This window comes from Halichoerus grypus, chromosome 8 (assembly GCF_964656455.1).
Source record: "Halichoerus grypus chromosome 8, mHalGry1.hap1.1, whole genome shotgun sequence".
Taxonomy (NCBI): Eukaryota; Metazoa; Chordata; class Mammalia; order Carnivora; family Phocidae; genus Halichoerus; species Halichoerus grypus.
In genome coordinates this window covers 137,173,448-137,194,494 of record NC_135719.1, presented here as the reverse complement: position 1 = coordinate 137,194,494, position 21,047 = coordinate 137,173,448, and the positions used below count along the sequence as shown (strand labels likewise).

Here is a 21,047-nt window from a genome sequence, read left to right as displayed (position 1 = left end):
CCATCCACGTCGTTGCAAATGGCAAGATTTCCTTTTTTGATGGCTGCATAATATTCCATTGTGTGTGTGTGTGTGTGTATATATATATATATATATATATATACCACATCTTCTTTATCCATTCATCTGTTGATGGACATCTAGGCTCTTTCCATAGTTTGGCTATTGTGGACATTGCTGCTGCAGACATTGGGGTGCACGTGCCCCTTTGGATCACTACATTTGTATCTTTGGGGTAAATACCTAGTAGTGTTATTGCTGGGTCATAGGGTAGCTCTATTTTCAACTTTTTGAGAAACCTCCATACTGTTTTCCAGAGTGGCTGCACCAGCTTGCATTCCCACCAACAGTGTAGGAGGGTTCCCCTTTCTCCGCATCCTCGCCAACATCTGTTGTTTCCTGACTTGTTAATTTTAGCCATTCTGACTGGTGTGAGGTGGTATCTCATTGAGGTTTTGATTTGTATTTCCCTGAGGCTGAGTGATGTTAGCACTTTTTCATGTGTCTGTTGGCCATTTGGATGTCTTTTTTGCAGAAACGTCTGTTCATGTCTTCTGCCCATTTCTTGATTAGATTATTTGTTCTTTGGGTGTTTCCTAGCCCATTACTGATGAGACTTTAGGTTCTTCCAGTTTTGTGCTATTAAATACAGTGCTCATAATGAATATTCTTTTACCTATGCTATTGTATACATGTGTAAATATGCATATCTCTATGGTAACTTCTGAGTGTTCAAATGATTTATTCATTTTAAATTTTGATAGATAATGTCTTATACAAAGGTAATAACAATTTATATACCTGTCAGCAATGCATGGCAGTGCCTATTTTCGCATACCCTTGGCAGCACTGATTATTATCCCAAAAGGTAAGAAGTGATTTCCTGTTATGTTGTGAAAACATGCACCTCTCCTATTGAGGTGTGTTGAGTATGTTTACATATGTTTAGAGAACATTTGTATTTCCTTTTCTCTGACCTGTCTGGTGAAGCTCTTTACCTATTTTCTGTTAGTTCATTGTTCTTTCTCTAATTACTTTAAAATATAATCTAATATCTGTCTACATTTTAAAGAAATTAGCCCATTGTCTATGATAGTGGTTCTCCGTGTGGTTCCTGGACCAGCAGCATCAGTATTCCTTATATGAAATGCAAATTCTCATGCCTTATCCAGGACCGAGTATCAGCGATTCATCAATTCGTGGTTTGATAAGTCTTCCAATTTTTAAGAACTGCTGGTCAGTTATATGAGTTGAGATATTTTGCCCACCTTGTCATTGTTTTTTCCCCCCATTTCATCTGTAAATGTTTTTGTGTAAAAGATAACTTTAAATATCACCACAGTACTGTCTTCACACAGCATTCCTTTGGCTTAGAGTTAGGCTCCAAAGAAGGTCCATATAGAGCAGTTGTTGATGTGTCCTTTAAATTTTGTATTCTGTAGCTTCCTTCCTCCCTCCCCCTTTTTTATTCTTACAATTTTTTTGTTGAAGAAACCAAGTATTCGCCCTCCAGAGTTCCCCACATTCTGGATTTGGCTAATTGCACACTCCATGTATTTTAATACATTCTTTCTTCCCTGTATTATATAAACTGATAAGTAGATCTAGAGATTTGATGAGACACAGTTATGAATTTTCACCAAGAATATTTCCTGGTGGTAATGTGTATCTCTGATGATATCTAACATGTAATCTCTTTTTTAAATCATATTAGCAGCCATTGATGGTTATTATCTAGATCAGTGTTTCTCAACCTTTTTTAAATTGTTGCTTTCCTAATGAGAATTTTTAGATTTTTCTTTTTTCCCAAATCACATCACATAGCTCTGTGTCCACCTGGAAATTTAGTGTGGGGCTACACTTTACCCATGTGCTTTGCTAGGACCTATCTTACAGTTCATTTTAGGAGTACTGTTATTACCAGTTGCTGCATAGCTGTTGGAAAAAAGGTAACTGATCTTTTTAAAAGTAATTGATCAGACTTCTGTTTCTGTTTTTGGTGGCAAGTAATTTGGAAGGAACTCACATTGAAAACATCTAAAAATGCTGGTTAGAATGTAAAATCTTCAAAGAACAGTCAAGATATTAAGGATCTACTAGCCAAATTGTGAAAGAAAATGGGACTTTAGGAGCACCAGTGGGCCAGTGCCACTTTGCCCTGGGGGCATTTTTCTTCCTTTGACTAAACTTGGACTTTGTGGCTTTCTCCCAGGGCAAGGGGCAGATGTCAAGACCCAGGGCCCATCCAAGGAGAGTAGGTCCGCATACTCTACTAGAACATTGGGCAATAATCGCCTGCAAATTTGTGTGGGAATAGAAATCTTATTTCAAGTTTTGATAGCACAGGAAGAGTAGTATAAAACTGCTTAATTATGTTATTTAAACAGCATTAGTTCTGGAGCACCGGGGTCTGCCTTGGGCTCCGGTCATGATTCCAGGATCCTGGGATCAAGCCCTGCCTCGGGCTGCTTCTCCCTCACCCTCTGCATGCCGCTTCCCTTGCTTGTGCTCTCTCTCTCTGTCAGGGGGATAAATAAAATCTTAAAAAAAAAAAAAAAAAATGAACAGCATTAGTTCTTGTCCAGATAACTTTACCACAGTATAAGTTTTACATGTAAGTGCTGCTTTTGCCTTATAGTTTTATATTGAATTCATTAAGACACAATATCAAATCTGCATGAAAGCTCATTTCCAAAGCTACTCAGTTGTTAAGGGCAGTTCTGGTTCAGAAAAATTTCATTCTTGACTTTGAGATCAACAAAGTGCAATAAAACTTTACCACTGTTAAGCCATTAACTGCTGTGTGGTACAGCAAGTCAGGTTTTTGAACTTCTGTTCCTGATAAAACTTCGAACTAACAATGATTATATCCCCAAAACCAAATGAAGTTCATCGTTAACATTATTGGTTCATAAACACATTCAATTTTTTTTTTTTTTTGCAAAATACTTGCTAAAGAATAATGCAATGAATAATCATAGGCTTTTTAAACACCTTACATTTTTACAGGTTTTGTAAATTTACCTAGGCCATTTTTTTTCTATCCATGTTTTTCAACACCATCTAATTCTACCCTACATTGTATTGGTTTAGTTCTTTCTCACTTATGTCTTTGAAAACATACTAGCTTGTAGTTGTTCCACACTGACTAGTCATAGAAGCTAATTCTCCATCACTTCAAACTTGGCATTGACTCCTCGGATAAACAACTGAGTAATATTGGTAACATCTGTTGACTCATCACAATCCAAGGAAACCACTCAACATTATTTGTCTTGTTTTTTAATTAACTGTTGGTGGTTTTCCCAACACCCTCAAGTTTTTGAGAAACTGTTCTCACTGTAAAGGCTAATAATCTTAAATTTATTTTCTCTGGACACATTTCTTTAGCCACTGCAATTTAAAGTGATATAATTAATCCATTACCAATAAATAGCTTTCCTTGTTTGGCTAACAAGCCACTTAGAAACACTTTTGTTGACATCTCATTTTAATTTTTAAATTCTGATTTTTCTGACCATTGCTTTCCTGTGAGTCAAAGATATTGCAAGGAGTGCTTAGTCTAGTAATGTTCATCTATCTCTGTATTTTTTAGGGCAACTATAGTGTCATTGCATAATAAATACAGTGCTTTACTGTCTAATTCAATAACTGTCATTTACACTTCACTATGCCCTAAAAATGCAAAATTTCAAATTTACTTTTCTCTTTTTCTTCTCATTTTGACACAATGGGTGTATGTGGTTAACACACCTAGCACTTGAAATTCTATCAACTGTGCCCCTGCAATTTGTAGTGCGTGGAAGAAGCAGCGCAAAGTGATGTGAGTGTTGCATACTATCTGCCATCCCTTTTGCAGCAACTCCACTCTGCCTCTGTAGTATGAAAGCAGTCATAGATAATATGTAAACAAAGAGTGTGGCTGTGTTTCCATGAAACGTGATTTACAGACACTGAAACTTGAATTTCCTGTAATTCTCCCATGTCTCAAAATGTTATTAATTTTTTTCAACCATTTAAAAATGTAAAAATCGGGGCGACTGTGTGGCTCAGTGTTTAAGCGTCTGCCTTTGGCTCAGGTCATGGTCCCAGGGTCTTGGGATCGAGCCACATATCGGGCTCCCTGCTCGGCGGGAAGCCTGCTTCTCCCTCTCCCATTCCCTCTGCTTGTGTTCCCTCTCTCGCTGTGTGTTTGTCAAAGAAATAAAATCTTTTTTAAAAAAGGGTAGTTTCCTTTAAAAAAATAAAAATGTAAAAACCATTCTTAGCTTTCCAAACTGTACAAAAACAGGCAGTAGTTCCAGTTTGGCCCACAGGCTATGGTTTTTGCTGACCCCTGTAGTGGAGCATAAAGTCTTTGGTAAATATTTTTATTGTTGAAATATTGAAAATTTTCCTTTGGAATGCAAAGAAGACCGTGATGTCCACTTTCCCCATTGTATTTGTCATCATTATATTCAGGTATAGAAGTCTTTGTCAGTACAGTAAGGCTAAATATATATGTATAATACATTTATATATAGATATTTGGATTGGAAAGGAAGAAGCAACTCGTTTGCTGATACTATGATTATATATGTAGAAAATAAAAAGGAAAATACAGAGAAATTATTGGAATTAAAAAGATAATTTAACAAATTTCCTAGCTATAAACACAATGTACAAAATCATTTTTCCCATAAAACATCAACAAATAGAATTTTTTGAAAAAGATAGTGCTATAAAAACATTTAAAAATCTAGTTTTGCCGATCTTTTCCTAACCTCTTGGGGTAGATATCTGTTCATTAAGTTGTAGCATTTGTTTTTATGTTATCTGTATTTAAAGTTCCTCCTAAGTACTATTTCAGCTGAATCCCACAAGTTTTGATATGAAATTTTTTATTATAACTTCAAAATATTAACTAATTTTCATTAATATTTTTTTCTTTGTCCTTTGGATTATTTAGAAGTATAATTCTTAATTTTCAAACAATTGGCATTTTCTACTTTCTGTTATAGATTTCTAACATTTGAGTGTGGAACAGACTGAATTTGCATAGTCTTAAGTGTTACTCTTAAAAGACTCTCTCTCTCTCTCTCTCTCTCTCTCTATATATATATATATATATACACACCACTATACTATATATATACACACACATATAAATGATTGGAAAAAATTGATGTCAGACTTTGCTGTAGATCCATGTGTGTTCACAAGCATATGTATTTATGAAATCCTTCTTCTCTATTGATGTCATTACATTGTTTTAAAAATAAAAGATTCCAGGGGCACCTGGGTGGCTCAGTTAGGTGTCCCGACTCAGTTTTGGCTCAGGTCATGATCTCATGGGTTGTGAGATCAAGCCCCATCTTGGGCTCCCCACTCAGCTCGGAGTCAGCTTGGAGATTCTCTCCCTCTGTTCCTCTCCCCACTCACACTCTCTCTTTCTCTCAAATAAATAAATCTTTAAAAAAAATAAAAGATTCTATAAACTCCTGTCTTTTAAATGTGAACAGTATTCCTTTTTTCATAGATTAGAACTCCTTGCCACAAAGCATATAGTTAAAAATCTAGGTTTATATTACTTTCTTAGATTATTATTTTAACCAAAATCTTTTCATAGAGTTCATCATTTTTAAGCATACATTAGTTAATTACTCTTTTATTTTAATTAAATGTTACAGGATATGGAGCCTAGTAGATCATGCACTAATAGCAAGGTGTAATATGGAAGAACCAATTCGTTGTGCAGCTGTAAATGTAGATGGAATCCATCTTGCCCTTGGAATGAAGGATGGCTCATTCACTGTACTTAGAGTAAGGTATGGTATTGGGGTAGAAATAGAAAGAGATAGTAAATTTCTATTAAGTGATAATATGCAATACTCATTGTTTTTAGCCATTTCATTTTCACCCACCTTTCATATTAACATATACACACACATATATATTTCAGATATTAGTTTTATTAAATATTAAATATATAAAAATGGCTTTGTTGGAAAATTGTTAACTCAAAAACCTTGTTTTGGGGCTTAAGAATGCTTAGTGGATTAATGGCTAAAATTTTGAGCTGTAAATTTGGGTTTTGACTTCCATTCCTTGGTATTATTGATTTTTAGTAATGATCCTCTGCCATTGGTGGAGGGGGGTGGTGGTGACTTTGAGGAAGTTAAAAATGGGTGAAAGGTTTTTTGTTGTTATTTGCAGCTTTATTCTTTGGGGAAAAAAAATGCCTGCATCTTTTCTTGTTTGTTTGCATAATTAGAAAAGTTAAACAAATTTGTTAAAGCAGTTTGCATCTCATGTTGAATTATAGGTCCGGTGCATTCAATTGAATTCTATATAGCTATTAAAAACTTTGTTGTAGGGGGGCGCCTGGGTGGCTCAGTCGTTAAGCGTCTGCCTTTGGCTCAGGTCATGATCCCAGGGTCCTGGGATTGAGCCCCACATCGGGCTCCATGCTCCACAGGAAGCCTGCTTCTCCCTCTCTCACTCCCACTGCTTGTGTTCCCTCTCTCACTGTGTCTGTCTCTGTCAAATAAATAAATAAAATCTTTAAAAACAAAACAAAACAAAACAAAAACTTTGCTGTAGGGGCGCCTGAGTGGCTCAGTGGTTAAGTGCCTGACTCTTGATTTTGGGTCAGGTCATGATCTCAGGGTCGTGAGATCAGACCTCTTTTGGGTGTAGGGCCTGCTTAAGATTCTCTCTCTCCCTTGACTTCCCCCACCCCAACTATTACACCCTCTCTCTTAAAAACAAAAACAAACTTTGCTGTAGATCCATGTGTGTTCACAAGCATATGTATTTATGAAATCCTTCTTCTCTAGCTTAGTGAATGTGAAGACCCTTTCAGTTGCCCAATCCAGAAACCATTAATTCCCTTGTCTAGTTAATCACAGAGTTCTGGAGAATCTACTTCCCAAGGAGCTTTTAAATTAATCTGCTTCCTCCCATTCTCACCATTGTACTCTTGTATAGGCTTCTGCCATCTCCTCACTGGATTGGTGAGATAGCATTGCAGCTGGTCTCCTTACCTCCTGTTTTGCTTCCCTCAAGACTTTTTTTACTCTACAGTTATGGTGATGCCTTTTAAAACACATTTGTTTGCAGCCCTCCTCTTTCTAAAATATGATAAAAGCTTTACACTGTCCTTAGGTTGAAGTTCATAATCCTTAACATAGCCAGTAGTACCCATCTCTCCAGCCTGTTTCTTTCTGCCTCAGTCTCTTTCTTTCAACTGTGTAAAATATCTTTTGCTGCTTCAGATACATCATGTTCTCTTGTACCTCTGAGTTTCTCTAGTTGCTGATTCTCTTTTTGGGACAGGTTTTTACAATGAGATATGAGATTTTTCTCTTGTACTACTTTTTTAATTGTGATAAAATATATATAATATAAAATTTACCATTTTAACCATCTTTCAAAATTCAGTGGCATTAAGTACATTTACATTGTTTTGCAACAAGAATTTAAGATGCTTGTAAAACCCCTAAGAGTTCCTCTCATATAGCTTCTATGCATTAAAAAATAGTGATTATTTTTGGTAATTGTACATTTACTTGCCTTTTCAATTACTGTATGCAAGTAACTGGGTGAATAAGTTCTTATCTCTAATAAGTCATTATTTCAGCAACTGAGTCCAACATTGCTGACAGGACCATTGGAATGGTGATTATAACTATTAAATGCCTTTGTAGCTTAACCACAAAATTTTAACTCACAAAATATTCTTAATCCTAGATTTACCTGGTCACTGTTTCTTCTTGGTTTGCAGTACATATTCTTCATATCATGAAGCAGACTTCATGAGTACAGCAGTATTAAAGTACCCTCACAGGAGTAGTTACATTGTGATTGGAGAAACATAGAATAGATTCAGATCCTAACACACTGATTCTAAATTTGGGGTACAAGGTGATGTGCCAACACAAAGTCACATAACTTCTAGAGCATCTCTTCCTTTTGATAAAAAATGTTACCAATTTTATTTTATTGTTTTTTTGTTTTTTATTATGTTAATCACCATACATTACATCATTAGTTTTTGATGTAGTGTTCCATGATTCATTATTTGCGTATAACACCTAGTGCTCCATGCAGAACATGCTCTCTTTAATACCCATCACCAGGCTAACCCATCCTCCCACTCCCCTCCCCTCTAGAACCCTCAGTTTGTTTTTCAGAGTCCATCGTCTCTCATGGTTCATCTCCCCCTCCGATTTCCACCCCTTCATTCTTCCCCTCCTGCTATCTCCTTTTTTTTTTTTTAAACAGATAATGTATTATTTGTTTCAGAGGTACAGATCTGTGATTCAACAGTCTTGCACAATTCACAGCGCTCACCATAGCACATACCCTCCCCAGTGTTTATCACCCAACCACCCCATCCCTCCCACCCCCACCACTCCAGCAACCCTCAGTTTGTTTCCTGAGATTAAGAATTCCTCATATCAATGAGGTCATATGATACATGTCTTTCTCTGATTGACTTATTTCGCTCAGCATAACACTCTCCAGTTCTATCCACGTCGTCGTTGCAAATGGCAAGATTTCATTCCTTTTGATGGCTGCATAATATTCCATTGTGTATATATACCACATCTTCTTTATCCATTCATCTGTTGATGGACATCTTGGCTCTTTCCACAGTTTGGCTATTGTGGACATTGCTGCTATAAACGTCGGGGTGCACATTCCCCTTCGGATCCCTACATTTGTATCTTTGGGGTAAATACCCAGTAGTGCAATTGCCAATGTTACCAATTTTATGTTAAACGTATCATGGAATCAAATGAAAAAATGCAAATATTTTTCAAATTAAAAGATTCATATATGTAAAACTTTGACTTGTATTGGGCTGCATGGTATTATCCACACCAAACTCCTCAGAGTCACTCATTTATTCTCATAAGTAGGTAGGAAGACTTCAGTGGAAGAGCTTGATAAGCACAATTAATAAATTTCGTGGGGATAGAATAAGGTTTCCTGAAGAGTATGGGATAGACTTTAGTTGTAAAAGCATTTTCATTTTATTTTTTAATTTTTTTTAAAGATTTTATTTATTTGATAAAGAGAGACACAGCGAGAGAGGGAACACAAGCAGGGGAAGCAGGAGAGGGAGAAGCAGGCTTCCCGCCAAACAGGGAGCCTGATGCGGACTCGATCCCAGGACCCCAGGACCATGACCTAAGCTGAAGGCAGACGCTTAACGACTGAGCCACCTAGGTGCCCGCATTTTCATTTCATATTCTACCAGTAGCTAGCCATTTGTCTCTTTCTGACAGTGTCACTACCACATTATATTAACTGCAAAAGGATTAGGAGAGTTTTTCCCTAAGTGATTACACATTCATTTAAAAACTTTTTTCAACCTACTTATATTTTGTCTGTTCCATTTCTTGGGAATAATTAAGTCCCAAAAGTTGTTCCTGGCTTTAAAAAGTAACTTTGTATATGTCCATTATTTTTTCACATCAAAAGTTTTTGTCCCTCTGTAGCCCTCCCCTGAAAGAGCACTATCAAAACATGCTCAAGTAGGGTGCCGGGTGGCTCAGTCAGTTGAGCATCCGACTCCTGATTATGGCTCAGGTCATGATCTTGGGGTTCTGGGATCGAGCCCCTTGTCGGGCTCTGCACTCAGCAGCGAGTCTGCTTGAGATTCTCTCTCTCCCTCTTCCCACCTCCCCCCACACTCACGTGCTCTCTCTCGAATAAATAAATCTTAAAATTAATTAATTAAAAAACATGTTCAAGTATATCCTGTCTTAAAATTCCTACCTCAAGTCTAAATCCCCTCTAGTTATATCACATTTCTACTCTTTCACAGTAAAATTCTCAAAAAACTATGTAATTTACTCTGTTTTCTTCCAATTATTGACTTAATACCCACAATGCAGTATAGCTTTGGCCTTCATCTTTACATTGAAACATTCTTGCTAATAGTACCGTGTCACTAAAGCCAGGAAACATTTTTCACTTTTCATCTAGGTTGATTCTCAGCAGTATATGGCCCCCTTAACCACTTGCTCCTTCTCAGAGCATTCTCTTCCCAGGCTTTGGATATTAATTCTCTTTCTCTTTTCAGCTAACTTCTCCTGCTTCCATTTTCTTTATAGGCTAATTTATCTTCTGCCTACCAGTAAGTATTGGAGGGCCTCAAAGCTCAGACCTGGGCTTTCTGTTCTTCTGTTTTTCCCCTAGGTGATCTCATCCTGCCTCCAGCTTCAGTTACCACCTGTAGCCTGATGGTCCCAGATACCTAGTTCTGGCCCTGATCTCTCCACTGAACTTCAGTTGTGTATATCCATTTGTTTATTTAACATCACTTGGATGTCTCAAAGGCATCTGCAATTCAGCATTTCCAAAACTGAACTTATGATCCTCCCTCCCAGGCTGATCCTCTGTCTGTGGGCCCTGTTCTAGGGATGGCACCATTGTCCAGGTTCTTGTACCAAGCAGAAACCTAGGAATTATGGTTGTTACCTCTCTCTCTCTAACCCACCATGTCCAATCCCCATCACATTCTGTTGATTTTACTTGCCTCATTTTCAGAAACATTTTAATTAATGTTTGTAAGATTAAAATTACAATATCTTTAACATATACTATATATTTTATAGTATAATAGTATAGACTATAATACTATATATTTTAAAACATTCCACTTTTTTCGGAAGTCTGAACAACCACCATCTGTAATAGCCTTCTAATTAGTCTTAATCCTACTGTTATACTACCTGGATTTGTTTTTTACTGTCAAATCAGACAAGTGATCTAATTGATTCATCCTCCCCTAACTTAAACTCATAAATTAAGGCCAAAAATCTTAAGATTTGTGAGGCCTTTTATGATATTCCCTTAGCCTGTCTCATCAGACTCATCTCACACTCTAACCCCTCTGCTTGTTGTCAGTCCAGCTACACTTTATTGACAACAAGCAGAGCTTCAGTCTTGCTGTCAAGCTCTTTCACATCTCTGTTGGAACGTGGGCCCTTCACCTCCCAATTCCTGGCTTCTGCTAAGCTAAATCTCATTAATTCCTCAGAATGAAGTTTAAATTCTACTTCCTTTGGTCTGTCTCCACTAACAAACAACTGTCTGTTCTACGCTGTGATCAACACTGTACTTTACTTCTGTGATGTGTTACAAACTGCTAATGTATGAATATTCCCAGGCTTTGGACAGCCTCCCTCTGTTTCCTAAAGAAACCATGGAATTCACATATCAGTTTTCCAGAAGACTTAATTGAGAATTTTAAAAAATTAATACACTTTCATCTAATAGTCTTCTTTCCTATAAGTTTGTCAAACTTCTTCATGAGAGAAGATAGTCACAATTCGTAATGTTGATGTAGTAGCATAATACATACTGTAAAAGAGTCCATCAGAATTGTGTGTGTGTGTTCACATGTGCGTGCACACCTGTGTGTGTGTTGGTGAACAAGGACATAAACCACACTTATTTCTCTCATTACTTGGGAGCAATTACGTCTCTAGAAAAAAGGCTATGTATATACCAAAATAGTTCTGAAGAATTTTCAGGGAACATTTAAATTAATGTTTGTGAACAAAATTAGAATGATAAAATCTTTAATAAAGGCATAAAAAGTAAAAGCTATGAAATAGTGCCTTAGATATTTTCTTAAAAATCTTGTTCTTTGTAGATATGGATGGGTAGGTGGATGGATTAAATATGGAGAAAGGGAAATCAGATGCGTGGACTGTATTAAAACGTAAAGGAAGGGGTCACTGGGAAAGGTAGAAGTAACTGCACAAGTCTGTGCTTAGGTGGAAAACCTTGTAAGTTGCAAGGTTTAAGGCAAAAGTGATGTTGACCAGGAAAGCTTTTTTAAAATTTTTTTTATTTATTTTTATTTTTATTTTTTTAACATTTTTTATTATGTTATGTTAGTCGCCATACATTACATCATTAGTTTTTGATATAGTGTTCCATGATTCATTGTTTGCGTATAACACCCAGTGCTCCATTCGGTACATGCCCTCTTTAATACCCATCACCAGGCTAACCCCTCCCCTCACCCCCCTCCCCTTTAGAACCCTCAGTTTGTTTCTCAGAGTCCATAGTCTCTCCTGGTTCGTCTCACCCTCCGATTTCTCCCCCTTCATTTTTCCCTTCCTATTATCTTCTTTTTTTTTTTTTTTTTAAACATATAATGTATTATTTGTTTCAGAGGTACAGATCTGTGATTCAACAGTCTTACACAATTCACAGCGCTCACCATAGCACATACCCTCCCCAATGTCTATCACCCAGCCGCCCCATCCCTCCCAATCCCCACCACTCCAGCAACCCTCAGTTTGTTGCAGGAAAGTTTTTTTTTAAAAAAGTTTTTTTCTTCATTTGTCTTGTTTTGATCCCCTTTTATGTAGTTAAGGGGCTGATTTTCATCTCTTACTTTATATGATTAACACCAGGGTAGAGCCCACATTCCTTGGCAACACGTCAGATCTGTCACACATTGTCTTCAGTTTATCTCTTTAACCCCATCAAGTCACTACTTTTCCCACATAGTCTTATATCCACATTGTAGTATCTACTATTCTCCAAATGTGCCTTATACTTGCATATGTCCATGCTGTGTCTTCTTCTTAGAAAACCTTTCCTCATCTTTTATTCTTAGCCAGATCCTCAGGTTTTATGCTCAAAATATAGATGCCATTCTTCCTTGGTCCCTTCCTGCCTTTAGTCTAGTCTTAACCCTTTTCAGTATTTCTTATAGAATTTCCCACGTACCTTTTGAGCACTCACAACATTTTATCACTTGTAAAGTACAGTACTTTCTGTCCCTCTCTCACAGAAGATGAGTTCATCTTTGTATCCCATGTGCCTAAAAAACAACTAAAACTAATGTTAGTGTTACTGAAAAAAAAATTGAGTTTGATTGCTTTAAATTGTCCACTTAGAAACCTTAAAAATTGAGAAATATCCATTTAAACTTTTAAAAAAATTACATGGAGCATTTCAGGTGGGTAATGCAAAATTTAAATGGAAAAAAGTTCTTGACACTAATTGGAAATAAGAATTCTTACTTCCTCCTGCCCCTTCTCCTCCACTGCCTCCCTCTGCTCCTCCTCCCCACCAGCTCCTCACAACTTTGGAAATTCAGTGGTGTTAAACTAAGTGTTTATCCATTTGTACGACTGTTACCAATACAGTATTATTTTGGAAACTCAATTATAAGGAATCAGTGAAAAAGTGTTTAACTTTATTGTTGACATGGTCTCTAATTGGGAAGAATTTGTATTAAAAAAGGTCAAAGAAGTTGAAATAAAAATAATGTAGCTATATAAAGATAAGCATTCAAATGTGTTACTGAAATAATACAAATCAATTCCTCTTTACTTTATTTCCTGAATGTAATTTTATACATTTGTCTCATTACAAAAATTTATTTGAAAATCACTGTGTTTATAATTATACATTTTTCATAAACTCAGTATTTCCAAGGAGCTTCATCATAAAAATCTGTGACTTTATCTCCTTTATTGTATGACTCTGGAAACTTAGAATGAATCTTTAAACTACTTTAAAGTAATTAAAGAACTGAAATTCAGCATTTTCCTTTACTTTCAGCATATGTTGTCCTCATTTATTTTTGTTCAACAAAGTAATTGTTCCTGAATTAATATTTATCTCATGTATATTTGCTTTGTGATTTATAAATACTTGATGTAGCCTTCCAGCCATTTTAGACACATTTGAAACTGAACTAATTCTGTAATGACTTGATTTCATGTTTTATCATTATTTTTTGTTTGCAGAGATATGACCGAAGTTGTACATATTAAAGATAGGAAGGAGGCAATTCATGAGTTAAAATACTCACCAGATGGAACTTACCTTGCTGTTGGATGTAATGACAGCTCAGTTGATATCTATGGTGTTGCGCAACGTTATAAAAAATTGGGGGAATGTGTTGGATCACTTAGTTTCATCACTCATCTGGACTGGTCCTCAGACAGTAGATATTTACAGACAAATGATGGAAATGGGAAAAGACTTTTTTATAGAATGCCAGGTAAAAGTTTCTAATAAATTGTATGTAATTTGTAGATTTTTAGTCCCTATAAAATATTTTAGAATTTGAGGAGAAGAATGTAAAATACATTTGATTATAGGAAATTAAAGAAGATCTGAGCTAATCATTGTGATCTTTCTATAAGGCTGTCCTATTATATTGAAATCCTTAAATTTTAATCCTTTGTAATTAAAACTTTGCTTGGAAGATCTAAGACAGACCTACTTTATGTCGAATTCCATGCTATGTGAGTGAGTAGTATTTGGTAAAGTCCTAGTGTATATTATAAAGTCAAAATGCCATTTTTATGGGTGGAGCTAATTAAATATAATTACTAAAAATGTCTGACCACAAATTGAGGTTTTCTTGGTTACCTCAAATAAATTTTGCAAGTATCCATAATATAGCTAACAAACTAAATTTGAAAAACAGTTTCCATCAAAGATTTTTTAAAAGAATAAAAGCAACATCAAAAACGTCATTTAGTATGATACTTAATGAATTAGTCACTGTTTTCCAACAACTTAATAAGACTAGGTACATAATTAAATTAATGCATCTCCCCAACAGTTTTTCATTAATAATCTGTTTGTAATGAAAAGTGACTGAATCCTAAAGTCCAGTTCCCTAATGTATTATTCCTTGCTCATCCATCCCTCTTGGTCCTTTTCAGTTTTTTTTCCCACCCATGCATCTTCTTAGGTTTCTTACTTAATAGCTGATTTGCCACTTTCATATAGCTTTTACTTGTTCTTCTGACTTACCTGTTGTCACTAATCTAGCATGATTTTAATAGGGTTGTTTATTCTCCACATGAGTGAACCTGCTGAGCTATATTAGAATCCAATCTGTGTGTGTCTCTGTATACTTTTGGTAGTAGCTTTTTTTTTTTTAATTCCTTGCATTTAACTTTCTTCTCTCCTTACCATATTCACCTACTTATTCATAATACTCTCCTTTAACTGTAGTAGGAAGATACTTAAATTTTGGAGTTTACCATGTTATCAGTATAATTTATCAGGTATTTATAACTTACCAGTACATTTGAGAAAAAATTAAATAACTTCTTAATTAAGACTATGATTTCTTTTTAGGAGGAAAAGAAGTGACAAACGAAGAAATAAAAGGTGTTCATTGGGCTTCATGGACATGTGTTTCAGGCCTTGAAGTAAATGGAATTTGGCCCAAGTATTCAGATATCAATGACATAAATTCAGTAGATGGAAATTATATTGGCCAAGTTTTAGTTACAGCTGATGACTATGGAATTATAAAATTATTCCGATATCCTTGTTTGAGAAAAGGTATCTTTTCTTTCAAAATACAGGTTCAGGTCACAGTTTAGAACCTGTTGGTTGGTTGGTTGGTTTTCTTATGCAGGTGTGTTTTTTGCTTAGATCCTTAACATATATTGTTTTGACATTTGTATACTTTGTATGACAGAGTAAGAAAAATAAGGGGTCTTGGGGCACCTGGGTGGCTGAGTTGGTTAAGTGGCTGCCTTTGGCTCAGGTCATGGTCCCAGAGTCCTGGGATCGAGCCCCTTATCCGGCTCTCTGCTCAGCGGGGAGCCTGCTTCTCCCTCTCCCACTCCCCCTACTTGTGTTCCCTCTCTCACTGTGTCTCTCTCTGTCAAATAAATAAATTTTAAAAATCTGAAAAAGAAAGAAAGGAAAATAAGGGGTCTTATTGGTTATTTTCTACACATTTTATATATCACCTTTTTTTCTTGGATCTCTTCTTAAATGATGATATTAATCATTCTGTTCATAGACTTAGGGATAATTAAATGAAATGCTGTATTAGTTATTTATTTATCCCATGCCTTGTTCCATAAAGTATTTGAGTCAGCTTATAACAAGTCCATAAGTTCTAAAATAATTACATGGATACAAAATTAGTATCAGGAAATTAATTTTCTAGAAACCAGAAATAAAATAAAGCAGGGCATAAAGTAATTTTCATTATAGCTTTTTTTAAACTTTTTTTTTTTACTTTGTTAAGTATGGTTGACACACATTTTATTTTTTATTTTTATTTTTATTTTTTTTTCAGTAAACTTGTCCCAACATGGGGCTTGAACTCACGACCCTGAGATCAAGAGTTGCATGCTCTACTGACTGAGCCAGCCAGGCACGCTCCTCATCATAGCTGTTTTTTTTTAAAAAAGCATTTTTTACTGTTCAGGGAAAGCAAAGTTTTTTCTGAGATTTAGTTTTCAAAGAATTCTCTCCTATAGTATGGAGCTTTAGATTAGGTGCAGTGAGTGTATTACTAGAGCATTAACATCTGTAGCAAAAGTAGTAATGATTTTTTTACCTGGTTGTTGATAAAAGCTTTTGAATGAATGTTAAATTGCATTTCATTAAAAGGTGATTATGGGAATAGCTGGAATAGTTGTAACTAGGTAGTTCATTGATGTCAAACTTAAGGGGCTGATTTTCCCAGAAGTCTATGCTAGGATTTCTCTTGTGCCTTTACAATAAAGTAGTAAATTCCAGATATTGCCACCTAATGCCATGTTGTTGATTCCTACTTGCAGGGTGTCAGCTTCCTAGTTGCATGTGAAATTGCATCCATATGTAATGCTAAAAGTGTGTTAATAAAGACTAGATAATTCTCTAATAATTAAAATACCCTATTTCTGGATCCCACCATGTAGCCAGGACATGAGAGTCACTAGGCACAACAGATTTTATTAGGACTCAAAATGAGACTTGCTTAGTAGAAAGTGTGTGAGATTCAGTAAGATTGATCACGATGATCTTAATCTTAGACATTGCTTCTACTCAGTGTTTCATATACTGACTCTGTGCAAAAACAAATTTTCCGAGCATTCTTAGTCGAGTGAATGGGATTCATTGACAGTTTTTATGTTTTGCAGTTTATTGACAGTATTTTTCTTGCACAGTAATTTTATTTCATTTTTAAAATGTGTAGTAATCTGAATTGTGGGAATATTTTACTGAAGTCTCAGAAAAGTTAGTATTGTTCAGTCACTGCTTCAAGAATATAAATTGTTTTCCTTATTTTTCTTTTTGTTAGATATTTGTGAGAAATTTATTTTATGGTAAGGGTTTTTATTTCTAGGCACTTGTGAGTTAGCTTGAGACTGTGTAAGTAATTGGGAAAACAGAAGATAGAATATAACTACTGCATCTTTAAAGAGTTAGTAGAAATATTTTAAGATTCTGTGTTTATTGAATTCACATACTTGCATAAAGTTAGTATTACTAGAAAAATTACCTTTTACATTAGTTATGATGTTGTACATTCTTTCATACATTAAATTGTGTTACTGATCCAACTTAAGTTTGGGAAAAGAGTATGTCTACTGTAGTAATACATCTTAGATATCTACTTAAGTAATATCCATTACATTCTAAGAAGTGCAACATTTACAAAATGTGAAAGTTAAATAATCGAAGTAGCTTATATTGTAGAATCGTTGTAATTCACACACAAAATGTATGAGATTAGCTCAATGAGAATGATCCTCTTCCACATTTAGCCCCCTTGAATCCTAGCCCAAAGCATTACTTCTCCTTTTTTCCCCCATTATTATCCTCTTTCTATCTAAATTGTTTTGCTCTTCACAGTAATTTCTCTCAAATAATCAGACTCTTCCCCGGCAGCAGCACATGGGCTATGGTAAAGGGTGAGGAGGTGGGAGTACAGGAGGATGGAGAGATGAAGGCAGGGTTGCTGTAAGCTAACACCTCCATCACTGTTACTAGTTGCCAACACTTTCTCTCTACTCCTTGACAAATGAAAATTTATATTTGATAAAAATCTTTCTTTAGATTTGATAAGAAAATTCATTGGAAAAAACAAACATCAAACAAAAACATATTTATGTTGGAGATTTACTCAGGACTTGTGTTCTAAGATTCATTCATATTGTTGCATGTAGTTCTAGTGTATTCTTCCTGGTGATAAAATACTGTGTTGTGAATATATGATATAATTAATGCATTTATTCTCCTATGATGGACATTTGCTATTAGATGCAAATTTCTCAAAGATGTATACTTAGGAGTGAAATTGCTGGGTCATAGAGAATTTATAAGAAAATGCCAACTTTTTTCCCAAAGTAGTTATACCATTTTAAAAACCCTGTTGATCCACATCCTTTTCAGTACTTGGCACTGCCACACTTTTTAATTTGTGTAAATCTAATTAGTATAAATGATGTCACATTGTGGTCTTAATTTACATTTGTCTAACTAATGAGATTGATCATCTTTCCCATTATTTTTTGGTTTTCTGCATTTCCTCTCCTCTTCTGTCAAGTACAGGTTAATATCTCTTGCCTATTTTTCTATAGAGTTGTTTTCTTTTACTAATTTTTTGAAGTTTTTTCCAATACTCTAGATACAAATGATTTGTCATTTTTATGGGTTGCAAATGTCTTTTCCCAGTTTTTGACTTACTATAATTATCACAATGACTTACTATAATAATTATTGTCTTTTCTTGACCAGTTGTTAATGTAGTCGAATCTATTTATCTCTTTTTTTAATGAATAGTTTGGTTTTGTGTTTTAAAATATTATTACACTGAGGTTGGAAAGATAGTCTCATATATTTTATAAGGAAGTATTAAGGTCAGAGTGGCTGACTGGCTCAATCTGAGGAGCATGTGACTCTTGATCTTGGGATTGCAAGTTCAAGCCCCACATTGGGTGTAGAGATTACTTAAAAAAATCTACACTTGATCTTAGCCAAAAGGCCAAGAAGTGATAAAAAAATAAAAAAAAAATCTTAAAAAAAAAGGATTAAGTTCATTAAAACATAGTTAAATGGGAAAAAATCTTTTGTCATATGGCTATAATTTTTGAAGAGATTTAGCTCATATTAATTTTGTGTTAAAATATACTTTAAAACAAATTAGAAAAGAAATGGGATCATCAAAACAAATATTTCAGTATATTGCTTTACCCTCACCAAGAATTATCATCCCCTTCTCCTTTAAATTAGGAAAGTTTCTATGACCATTCTAGCTTGCTTTGATAAATCTTCTCTCTGAGATACTAGTTGTTTGATGACACACTCTTTAAACCTTAACTGTTCTTTTATCATTTCCTGTCATAGGCCAGAGTTTTCATAGTTAAGGGACTTTGAGAGCTTATAACCTAATTTATATTAGAATGGAAATGGAGTCCAAGAGAGGTTAAGTGATGTGCTCAAGCTCCTGTGCTATTAAGCCATCAAGCTGACACTTAAGCTCTAGTCTTTTTATTTCAACTCCAATATTCTTTACACATCATACTTTTGTCCCCTTTTATAATTAAAAGGGTTGGAGTCATGTTCATGCCCTCTCATTTCCTTCACTCCTCTTCTTCCCTCCTCTACAATCTAGTATTCCAACTCAACTCTACAGGCATAGTAAGGGGAAATGTAATCTTTGTCTTTCTTTTTCTTTCTTTCTCTTTCTTCAGGTATTTAATGAATATTTCCTACATACCAGGCACTAGAGATATAGAGTAAACAAGATGCCATCCTGTCCTAAGGAGCTTATAGTTTATTACAAGAATTAATAAGTAAATAGACCATTACTTTTCAGTGTCATAAGTGTAATCACAGGGAGTTCTGGAGACATGTAGGACAATATACTTGGTCTTGGTGAGTCAGAGTCACTTGATGAAAGATGTGACATTTAGTTCACTTTTAAAATATCTGTTTATCATAGTTAAGCAGTTCTGGTTATTAGATAATTATTAAAATAGTCCCTTTGATTAGAAATAATTGGTTTCCCTTAGACTTATTCTACAATTTTTTTGTTAAGCTGCCTTGGTTCTTTTTTTTTTAAGGATTTTTTATTTATTTATTTGACAGAGAGAGACACAGCAAGAGAGGGAACACAAGCAGGGGGAGTGGGAGAGGGAGAAGCAGGCCTCCTGCAGAGCAGGGAGCCCGATGCGGGGCTCGATCCCAGGACCCTGGGATCCTGACCTGAGCCAGAGGCAGACCCTTAACGACTGAGCCACCCAGGCGCCCTGCCTTGGTTCTTTCTTAGAGAGGGATTGATCTTTAAAAAGTCACAGAATATAATTTGGAAGGGGCTTACAGGATTATTTACAGCTCTCTTGGGGCTATTGCCCAGTTTGGTTAATTCGAATAGTGGCTCATATACGTAACATTGTCATGTACCTAAACATCTTAAAAACTTGGAATTTGGTTTCCAAATTTCTTTGGTGGCTAAGAGTACTTAAAAGACCCCATCAAAGAAAGTAATAGCCTAAGTCCTCTTCAAGGGCAAATAATGCATTCTCATATAGAGGGATGGGACTAAATCTTACCTTATTAGACTTTCCTAGGTGAACTGTGGCAAGTTACCCATCTAGAAAGTTACTTCTATTAAGCTGCATAAAAAAATTGGTTCCTAAAATAACAGCATTGCTATTAAGCAGCAAATTGTAATTTAGATGAGTTTTGGTCAAATCTTTTATGCTTTGATTAAGATGGCTATCCCTAAATTCATGGCCAATGTGAAAGTTTATCTCCAGGTTTTGATTGATGGAGCTTCGTCATCCTGACAGGACTTCTATAACTTAATTTAAAAATTTAAAACACTCTCAAAATGAAGCCAAACATTACTGTATCCAGTATACTCTAACAGAGGTGTGTATATGTTGCCAAATATCAGGTTTATCCTAGCAGGATATAGAGAATATTTTCTGAACTTGGAACCACAAAAATGGTTCTTGTCATCACACAGATTTTTTTTTTAAATTAACCACAAAGTTAGGTAGTTCCTCTACAGTTAGAGAAATTTGGTGTATACCACCTTAACCAAATGATACAACTTAACATCACTAATGATAGAACTGTGCCCCTTGAAATGATGTATCCAAAAGGGTACAATATCACGTGTGCCAAAAAACACACCATCTGAATCTAATCATGAAGAAACACATTAGATAAACTTACGTTGAAGAACATTATACAAAACATATAAATTTAAAGAATTACTATAAGGGACAGTTTTTGGGACAACTGGGCATATTTTATTTTGA

General features: G+C 35.3%; 1 protein-coding gene across 1 annotated transcript in view; it reads left to right on the top strand.

The window, feature by feature from the left end:
- The window catches only part of EML5 (EMAP like 5), a 168,591-nt gene that overhangs the window by 56,965 nt on the left and 90,579 nt on the right, over nucleotides 1–21,047 (top strand). Inside the window, exons 8-10 of the mRNA XM_078054081.1 lie at nucleotides 5,670–5,807; nucleotides 13,773–14,029; nucleotides 15,124–15,333. Coding sequence (XP_077910207.1) covers nucleotides 5,670–5,807; nucleotides 13,773–14,029; nucleotides 15,124–15,333 — 605 coding nt within the window. The remainder of the gene's footprint in view (nucleotides 1–5,669; nucleotides 5,808–13,772; nucleotides 14,030–15,123; nucleotides 15,334–21,047) is intronic.